At 44.8% G+C, this 10,875-nt stretch overlaps 1 protein-coding gene across 1 annotated transcript in view; it reads left to right on the plus strand.

Annotated features, from left to right (window-relative positions):
• LOC148533755 (cytochrome P450 2C5-like) overlaps positions 1-10,374 on the plus strand; it is a 49,553-nt gene extending 39,179 nt beyond the window's left edge. The window contains exons 8-10 of the mRNA XM_088467243.1: positions 3,671-3,855; positions 4,127-4,268; positions 9,253-10,374. Of these exons, the coding sequence (XP_088323369.1) occupies positions 3,671-3,855; positions 4,127-4,268; positions 9,253-9,431 (506 nt within the window). The 3' untranslated portion in view covers positions 9,432-10,374. The remainder of the gene's footprint in view (positions 1-3,670; positions 3,856-4,126; positions 4,269-9,252) is intronic.
• The last annotated feature ends 501 nt before the right edge of the window (positions 10,375-10,875 follow it).

A 10,875-nucleotide genomic window follows, 5' to 3' on the forward strand; every position in this document is an offset into this window, starting at 1 on the left:
TCCTGAGATGGACATGTAAAGTGGGGAGTCGCTCGCTCCCCCCACTACACTCCCTCTATGGAGACAGGGCAGATCAGGAGAGAGAGGGGTGAATCCAGCAGCATCGGGCACAGCACAGAGTAAGTTTAGTGGGATGGGGAAGGGTGAATGAGGTGAAATGGCACATGACTGGTTCATATTACTATATTATATATATGTATATAAAAAAAAATAAATATATATATATATATATAGAAACATATATAAATTCCAAACTATAATCCAAAAGACAGTAATACAATGTGCCGAGCTTGTTGATCCTTTATTTAAGTGGGCCTTGTTCTGTGCACTCTATTACTTTTTTTGGATTATATTTGTGGAACCCCAAGTGGTGACACTAAGTGGTATATAAGTGAGAGTTTTTAGAAGTGGAGATGTTTCCCATAGCAACCAATCACATTCTACTTAACATTTAACTTGCACCTTCTAGAAGACAATAGCTAGAATCTGATTGGTTACAATGGGCAACATCTCCACTTCTTAAAACTCTCACTTTAGCAAATATACCCCTAGATTTGCACCCAAGGCATTGAGACTGTTGTACCTGTCTGTCTGCCAACCTACTGCTCCCTGTCTCTCCAGCCACCTTCCTCCTGTCTTTACACAGAGGTTCAACCAGATTAATGCCCCCTGTGTCATCTCCTGCCCTGTGTCCCCTCCAGCTTCCTGCCCCTTTTTCTCTCCAGTTTCATGCCCCCTGAGTCTCCCCAGCCTAATATTCCATGCTCCTGCCCCCTGTCACTCCAGCCTCCTGCCCCTTCACTGCAAACTCCTGCCCCCTTTAATACCAGCATCCTGCACTACCACTCTAGCTTCCTGACTTTACAGCCATTTGCCCTATCACTAACCTCCTGTCTTTCCAGTTTCCTGACGTCTGTCACTCATGCCTCCTGCCCACTGTCACTCCACTCCAGCCTACTGTCACTTCAGCCTCCTGCCCCTGTCACTGCAGCCATCTGCACCCTTTTACTCCAGATTCCTTTCCCTTGACACTCCAGCTTCCTACCCTGCCACTACAGTCTCCTGTCCTTTCACCCCAGCCTCCTGACCCTATTACTCCAGCCTCCTGTCTTTCAAGCCTTTTGCTCTGTCACTAACCTCCTGTCTTTCCAGCTTCCTGCCCCATCACTCCAGCCTCCTGCCCTGTTACTGAAGCCTTCTGCCCCCTGTCATCACAGCCTTCTGCCCCCTGTCACTGCAGCCTTCTGCCCCCTGTCACTGCAGCCTTCTGTCCCATCACTGCAACCTCCTTCCCCTTCACTCCATCCTCCTGCCACATCACTGCAGTCTCTTGCACCCTGTCACTCCATAAACCTACCTCATCACTGCAGCCTCCTGCCCCCTGTCACTCCATCCTCCTTCCCATCACTCCAGCCTCCTGTCCCTGTCACTGGCCATCCACCTCCGGTCACTCCAGCTTCCTGCCTTTTGTCACGCCAGCTTCCTACCCCATCACTATATTCTCCTGCCCTGTCACTCCAGCATCCTGTCCCTGTTACCCCAGCCTCTTGTCTTTCAAGCCTTTTGCTCTGTCACTAACCTCATGTCTTTCCTGCCACCTGCCTACTGTCACTCCAGCCTCCTGTCGTTCCAGCTTCCTGCCCCATAACTCCAGCCCCCTGCCCTGTTACTCAAGCCTACTTCCCCCTGTCATCACAGCCTTCTGCCCCTTGTCACTGCAACCATCTGTCCAGTCACTGCAATCTCCTGCCCCTTCAATCCATCCTCCTGCCACATCACTGCTGTCTCTTGCCTCCTGTCACTCCATAATTCCACCCCATCACTGCAGCCTCCTGCTCCCTGTCACTCCGTCCTCCTCCCCCCATCACTCCAGCCTCCTTTCACTCCAACCTCCTGTCAATCCAGCATCCTTCGTGGACATCCTGCATGGTCCACTTGTTCAGCAGCACGGCATGGAAGAAAGACACGGCAGTGAGCCACATATGCAAAGAAGGCATATGTCAGAGGAGAGCAGCTGGGTCCTAGTGCCTGGCAGCTGTTGGCTGGGAATAGTCTGGTTAGTAAGTGATGGTGGCTGAGCTGGTGGGGTGGCTGTGGCTGCACCGGTCAATAGCCCTGCCAGCTTGAGCCGCCCCTGATTGTGTCCATGAAACACCACAACTCTGCTAAATGGAGAGTATTAAATATGATTTGCATAAAACTTTGCTGCAACTTTACTCATTTAGGAAAAACTGGTGTTATTGGAAGTTTCCAACGATAATGATATGTTTCTCAAATGTTTATATATATATGTATTCACCCAACTATGTATCATTATGTGTCAGTAAATCCCAATGACAAGAACACAAGGTGATGCTCACAATGGGCCTGATTGAGCCGGATGCATCTCCCGATTTCGTGCTTACTGCGCATGCGTCTGAAAACATGGTGTGCCTATGCGTCATTTGATGCGTCCACAGTAGCAAATAGTTGCATCCATTGTCGGATCTGTTGTTAATAGAGTCTTGTGTGAAGTACGTGTTTCTGAGCAGCAACTGCATGGCGAGTATTAAGATGCACGAAGCGGCCATGTCCGATGGGAATGTGATGGGGCGTTAGACGGGTGTATGAAGGGCATGCAGCCCAACTTATGTGTTTGATTAGGTTGTTCAGATATAGTTGGGAAGCCTATTTGTGACATGTCTCTTGCACCTAGCATGGGCCCTTATGGCAGGTGCAGTTTCTCCATCGGTGTGTGACCTCTTATATGAGCGGTTGAGCATCTCTGTATACAACCATTTTCAGTATCATGCCTGCAACACTCTAATGAGATGCTATATCTGCCTGCGCCTGATTGGCCATCCCCTTGTTTCCTTCCAGACGCTGCCCAGGAGCGCCCCATACACTGTCTGTGCAGCTCTTAGTGCATGTGTCTGAATCTGTATTGCGTCTCTGTATGAACACCATCGGGATGATGCATGCACGGTGCAACTCAGACACATGAGCATTGATTGCCCAACCCACAAGAAAACAGTCCCCTTATAAAGGCTAAGCTCCACCCCAGCTCTATCCTAATTGGTTGCTGATACAGTATATCTGTTTGCTTCCTTCTTTTCCAAACAGATATGGTAAGTCCTTTACTTTGACACTCCACATAGTGGGCCTGATTCTGAGCTGGACGTGTGTACAGTATGTCAGTAACATTTCTCTGAGTGCGCAGAACCAACAAAGTTATAGAATAGTGATGGACACAACAAGTATCTGGTTACTAAAACATAAATATAATCTAAAGCATTTTATATTCTGTGGTTATATTAGCATTAAGAATTGTTTATTAATAATAATAATAATAATAATAATTATTATTATTATTATTATTATTATTATTATTAATAATAATACAAACTATTATTAATATTATTTATATTATTATTATTATTATTAGTAGTAGTAGTAGTATTAGTAGTATTATTATCATTATTACTTTGTGCAAATTATAGGTAAGTTGTGCCAATTTAATTTGCCTACCTGCTTGTTGAATAGATATTCCTTAAAAGAAAACCTTTTACACACCCATATCTGGTTCAGGAATTTTTGCAATAGATTTAATTAGTAATGAAACTCCTCTTTTGTTTTCAAGCTACTGTACGAATACGTGACATGTATTGTACTGTAATCTCTTTTCTGGCAGAAAAAGTGCAAAATGAAATTGAGAGAGTGGTTGGATCAGCTCAACTTCAGGTAGAACATAGGAAACAATTACCTTACACCGACGCTGTCATTCATGAAATTCAGCGGTTCGGTGACATTGTACCGGGTAGTGCCCCACATGCAACTTCCCAAGACGTCACATTCAGAGGCTACTTTATTCCAAAGGTGAGTTTTGTATTTGCAAGAGCACATCATAGGTTACAAAGTTGGATTTAGTCAGGAGTGTTTGCTGGAACAATGCTATTACAATCAAAATCACATACTGCACTAGCATACACTTACTGTACTGTATGTGACAACTCTTGCTGGGTTAATGTGGATGGTAAACATACTTAAACCCTTAAGTTCAACAACTGGTTTTGATGATTAATGGGCTACAACATCTATGTATTTCTGTTACACAATGTACAGATTGTAACTGGCTATTTCTCACCAGGGGACTACTGTTATCCCATTTCTGACCTCAGCACTGAAAGATGAAGCCTACTTTGAAAAACCAGATGAATTTTATCCAGAACATTTTCTCACCCCAGAGGGACATTTCAAGAACGTCGAAGCATTTATACCATTCTCATTGGGTAATACTTATTCCAAGCATATTTTCTTAATAAGAATCTCGATATTGGGCAGGGCTAGGGAGACCAGATTACATGTTAACATTACCTGACTGGTCTTTGGGTGTCTATTTACTAAGCCTTGGATGGAGATAACGTACCACCCAATCAGGTCCCAACTGCTGTTTCACGGGCTGTGTTTAAAAAATGACAGTTAGGAGCTAGTTGGCTGGTACTTTATCTCCCTCCAAGGCTTAGTAAATAGACCTTGGTCTGTAGGAATGTATGACAAAGACAACTTTAAGCTGGAGGATTTATAGATTCTACACATTTACAAATAGGAGACTTTAGATCAACAGCATTGCTGGTTTTTAATAGTACTTGGCTCAAAGAATGGTAATCAGGTCTACTGACAGATGCTAGGCACTTGACACAACATTCCACAATGGGGGGAGGGTTAGGTTAGGGGCTCCTGGGGGGGGGACCTAGGGTTAGGCAGCCCCCCTGGAGGGTTAGGCTAAGGAAATGGGGTTAGGGTTAGGCACCCTGGGGGACAGTTGGGGTCAGGCACCACTCCCATGGAGACTTAGGTTTAGGCTGCGGGGAAGGGGGGATTAGGTTTAGGTACTTGGGGGGGGTCAGGGTTAGGCACTTGGGGGGAGGTTAGGGTTAGGCACCCCTAAAGGAGGGTTAGAGTTAGGGGGTAGAATAGGTTTAGATTTACTTACCTTTGTTAAGCTTCGGGATCTTCACCCCTGCCAGGCATCTGCATGTGGCCGGCGGTATAACATACTGATTCCCATGAACTAACACCTACAGTACTATCCTGTTTGATTAAATCTAATGCCAGCAGCTACTATGCACTTAGAACTTTGGTAAGGTTCTACTTTTAAACCTGTGTGCAGGTTGGGCTCAAACCAGATTAAAAGCCTACTTAACAAATTCAACATCTGAGTGATATCTGGTATAGAAAAGAGCATAGCAATTATCCTGTTATAATTGTGTAATTGATTTAATAGGACTAACCAGATGGGAAGATTTTAGTGTGAGTTGGTCAGCACAACGCGTATTGTAATATGTGAAATTAATATTATTTACAGTATTATTAATATGGAGAACATCTTGGATGTATAAACACACATATAATGTACAGAGCAGGCCCCATTGTGTCTCTAACAGGTAAAGCAATCAGAACACCAGGTTTATCAGCCTCTATTAGGAAACCATAGTTTTGTTTCCGGTGAAAGCTGGGGTGGAGCTCAGGGCTATAGAAGCTTGCTATTTCCTCTGGGCGGGGCAAACAATTCCAAGCTAGTGAACTGAGCTATAAGTAGTCAGTGTTAGAGCCACAAGAAAGTGTTTTTTTTTGTTTGGAATGTTTTCTTTACTTCTGCAATCCTGACAATAACAGAAAAGTGTTTGGGTATTAACTACGTGTGAGTGACATCGTAAAAGGTATCATTGTGTGTGTCACTAGTGGTGTCAGAAGTGGGATGTTTAGGAAAACTAATTTCAACTTTCTAAATCCATCAAAACAAAAAGTAAGATCTGCTGTAAAATCTTGAGACTGAGGCTGCTTCCCTTACAACATTGTAAAAAAAGTACTGTCAAGATTCATTGGTTTAGATGGACTCTGCAGATAAACCTTTGTTCAGCAATCTACTAAACCCCAGTGCTCTAAGCACCCAACTTCAGTCAGAGATCTTTTCTCCAAACATATATTGCTGCTGCCCTGAAGTTGGCTTGGGCCCGGCCATTGGGATGTGCTGGGAAGGACAGAAGGATCATAGATGAGAGATTTGTATTGCAACAACCGTAAGCATTATCAGCACCATGTCTCCAGGGCTGGGGCACATGTGCATATATCCGCAGTCTCCATGCACACTCCTCCCCAGCTGCCAAACATGGTGATGAGCAATGTCCTTTTGGCACAATGTACCTTGTATTTCCCGGGCTTCCTGTTGAGCTTCCTCGCCATGGTGGCCCTGTCTGAAAATATTGCTAACTTTCATGGGAGGTGCCTTCTGTTCACTGAAGGCATGTGGCTGAGCGGGAATGTCATGTTGGAGAGGGAGCACTTAACGGTGGAAAAGTGGTGGCTGGAGTCTGTCTGCAGGTATAATGTGAGGATGGACATCAGAATCCAATAACTACTAACCAGCAATGGGTTTGTTCCGATAGTAGTGTCTTTACCATACGATGGTGGCAGTCTGGTTTAAATGGAAATCATTCAATACTATTCTGATGGTTGTTTGTTTTTTAATTCGTGATAGCTATGCCTCCCTTGGCTCCTTCCTGGTTACTGTGTCTGCATCAGGGTATCTTCATGGGTTTGTTGGATGCTGTTTCTCACTCTCTTGTCTGCCTCAGATGTGACCCTGCTCAGTCCCTAAATTCCTCCCCTCTCTAGGCTGCTAAGCAACAGGGCACATTGCTATCTCTAATTGTCTCTCACTGTCTCAGAGCGCAGCCCTCGGCCCAGCAGCAGCAGTCAGTATCAGATGCCCTCTTGAAGTTTCAGCACCCTGACTAGCCAGTTTGGTGCAAGATTTTTTTTTCTGTAACTTGCTTTATTAATATCATAACTGTTCAGCTCCCTTTTGTTACAGACAAATGTTTCATAAATCTAACCCTTCCCAGACCAATGCTGTACAGAAAAGTGAAAACCACATCAAGATCCATCATTGGTTCAAGAGATTAGCCTGAATGAACAGAGAGATCCCTACACCTGGGGACTTTATTATAAATATATTGATTGTCCGGCAACTCGTGGTCTGGTCTGGCACCTCTTTTACTACGGACAAATTTAACACGTACAGCCATTGGTGGCACTGTGTTGGTGCTTACATTGATTCAACAGTGAAAGAGCCAGTAAGACTGATTGAATGTAGTCCGGATCCCTCACAATGCCGACTGTCATAATACACTGTACCGAAAGTGGCATCCGATGGCAAATACAGGGTTAGGGTTAGGCTGCGGGGGGAGTTAGGCTGAGGGAGGTTTAGGGTTAGGCTGCCGGGGAATGGAGTTAAGCTCTGGGAGGGTTGGAGTAATGTTGTGGAAGGTGAGGGATAGCCATCAGGATGCCGCTGTGTATTACTAACATGACTACTGTTATTCTGGCAAAACTGATAATCTGGCACAGTGCTGGAACTAAGGAGCTCATACAGACCCACTCGCTAAAATGCAAATGCTCACTGCTGCCGATGGTATGCATTGTGTGCATAGTGCGCATACCATAGCAAAGGTTCACAATGCGTTTGTTACCTGCGTATACACAGCCCAGCAGAGTGAGTGACAAGGGAAGCCATTTGTGGGTGGTGTTAGGGGCTGACCATGTAAAACGGGGGGGTGGACGCAGGCATGCCTGAGTGCCTCAACGGCGTTTTAGAGGTGTGTGTTATTAAGAGACAGCATCATAGTACACGTCACCTGGCAGGTTTTACACTGAAGTGCTCACAGTGCTTGAAGCAGGGTATGGTCATCCTCAAGCGCTGCTATCACATCCGATGTTACCTGATGTACCGATGGTTGCATACACTTCCTGGAGATGACTTGCACAAGTGGGTGTCTTAAGACAGGCCGGTGGGCATTTGCATACACAAGGCGATCGCTTTCTAAGAAATACTGGGCGTGCTAATGCATTGCTCTGCAATTTCTCTGCCTACGCAATTTACATATTTTACACATTCGCATCTAGCGAGTGGCTCTTAATCATGCCCTAAGGGCGCTGGAAATTGGCGGCATACCTGTGTGTATGTATGTGCATATATATATATATATATATATATATATATATATATATATATTGTGACACAGTCAGATTAGGGGTTCCCTCTCCAGGGTAGAAGGACTCCTTTCTTACACACACCCACAGCAGCAGGGAAGCAGCACACCAGTCTGGATGCAAGTACAAGCTGGTCGGCGCCAGTCTTTATTGTACAATGTCAGAAACTTCATAAAGAAAACATAAACATAAATCCTAGCCCTGTTGGGGCACTAACTTCACAAGTGGTTCCCTCACTACCAGAACCTGGCAGGGCCTAATGCCCTCACCAGCAACAAAAGCACAGCACAACACTCACGGATAGATTTTCAAGTGTCTCTGAGCAAAATCCCTGTCTGCTCTCCCAGGTGAGACAATCAGCCCTAAACACACTAGGCTTATATTGGCCACTCTCAGATGGAAACCCTAACAAGCCTGTTACCAGGCTAAGAGAACCAAAACCTGGAGTGGCCGTGGGTGGAGCCCTCCCTCTCCTCTCACCCACAACCCCCAGGTCCCAAACCGGCTTTTCAAAAAGCCGAGACTCAAGCCTGCTACACTGCAGACTTTCTCCTGGGGATTTAAAACACATAAGACAGGAATCTGGGATAAATGTCCCTGTCACAGACCACTTTACCAGTGATCCTATCACAATATATATATATATATATATATATATATATACAGGGAAGAAATAGGAGATATGACCACACCTAAGGGCTCCCGAGTGGAGTCAGCCCAAGCAGGACTGAGGCTGCCTGTGGAGACAATCCAGGTGCAACTGTGGCAGCCAAAGAGGCCAGTTTGCCTGGACGGTAATGGGGGCCATTAGGCCATGTCCAGACTTGTATGCAAGCAGGCCGGACCACAACTCTGTTACTGTGTTTATGTGAAGTTGTGGTAACCAATTCAGGCCAGTAGACCTTGGAATTGTGAAGGCTATAAGGCTGTGTCCATAACTTGTGGAAGCAAGCAAGACTGAGACTGTGTTATGTTTGCAGCTTGCTGCCATTATAGTCATGTTTCAAGAAGTGAGGTAGTGCCCTGCATGGGGGCTTTGTTCCTGAAATGCTGACAGTATATCTGGATGGATGGATAGATAGATATTAGATAGATAGATAGATAGATAGATAGATAAAACCACTTGCACCCCAAGGTAAAGTAACTAAAATGTGATAGATATTCAAGATCTGCAGTATTTATGGCAACTGATATTAGTGTTTCCTGTTTTCGTTGTCCCAGGTAAAAGAAGCTGTGTTGGGGAAAACCTGGCTAAAATGGAGATGTTTCTGTTCTTCACAACGCTGCTGCAGAACTTCACATTCCAGGCTCCTCCCGGAGCTAAACTGGACCTCACGTCTGCAATGGGTGCTACTAATGCCCCACATGCTTATGATACCTGTGCTATACCCCGCAGCTAGAATGCATATTAAGACAAGCTAATGTAAAATATATATCAGTGCTTCTTAGACTTATGCTGGGTACACACTAGATCGGGCATCAGACTAATCTGCTGTCCTAGCAGCCAACTGGTAAGCTATACCACGCTTACCAATCGGCAGCTCAATGTCTCTGGGCTGACATCACAACTGGGCAGGCATTTAAATTTGCCCGCCCAGTTTAGATGCCAATGTCGGTGCTCCCTGTGGCCAGTGTACGGGCGGTTGGCAGGTAGCCCGTACACACAGCCAGGTGCACCGATATATCTGTTAAATATATAATCATCGTTACCTGCTCTGCGATATACATCGCCGATGTACTTGCGATATATTGCTCATCAATAAAATGGACAATATATCTCCAAGTGTATGCCCAGTCTTACTGCATTAAAAAGAAACAACAGTACTGTATCAGACATACAAATTTTAGAAGGTTTTTAATGTTAAGAAATATTTCCTTCCCTAGCACTAATGTTGCAGCAATGTGTAATGAAATTGTAATTGGTGCTTCGCTTATGATGAATTCATGATAATTGCTATGGATAATAATACTATGAAGCACTTCATTCGTGATATGCAGGAAATGTTTATCCATATATGTTGCAAAATACAATAGTAATGAGGAGATAACACATGAGGGAACAAAATAACAAAATATTAACGTGTCATGGACCTCATTACTTCTACTTTGTGTAATCTAAGCAATTCCGGAATTCAATGGAATGTGGACACCTCAATAAATAAGTGTATCCAAGATACCTCCATAATGCTGGTAACACTGCTTTCATTGTTGTAGTGAGGTAAAGAACATTTTACGGGTAACTATAGGAGATTCCTCAGCACTTGTATGATCATTTTCATATACTTGTGTCATTTTGGTTTCATGTTTCCTTTTATTACATATTTAATAAATAATATTTGTTGATTATTACATTGTTTTCTATTACTCACATCCAAACATTCTACATCTGCCTCCCCTCTCCTACAAGCCCTCCACCTTCAGGGTCACGCATGCACACAAGCGCCCCAACATCCGGCGGCAGGAGCAGGACAGGGGTGGAGGGATGCTAAAGGATCCCTCTTTGCAACCCGGACCTCCTTCCTATAGGGAAGGCGCAGCTTGCGATCCCGGAGCAGGAGCATTCGCCATCTGAGGATGGAGAATGTTCCCGCAGTCAAGCTCCGAAAATATAATATTTTCGAAGCTTGATGAATTCTGTCCCTGTACTAGAGTATGGGGACAGCGGCCATTCGGCCAGAGGAAGGTAAGCAGGAGATATATGTGATACTAGTGTATGGGGACAGTGGGCAATTCCGCCAGAGGAAGGTAAGCAGGAGATATCTGTGATACTAGTGTATGGGGACAGCGGGCCATTCCGCCAGAGGAAGGTGAGCAGGAGATATCTGTGATACTAGTGTATGGGGA

Source organism: Taudactylus pleione, unplaced genomic scaffold (genome assembly GCF_031769625.1).
Source record: "Taudactylus pleione unplaced genomic scaffold, aTauple2 ptg000070l, whole genome shotgun sequence".
Classification (NCBI taxonomy): domain Eukaryota; kingdom Metazoa; phylum Chordata; class Amphibia; order Anura; family Myobatrachidae; genus Taudactylus; species Taudactylus pleione.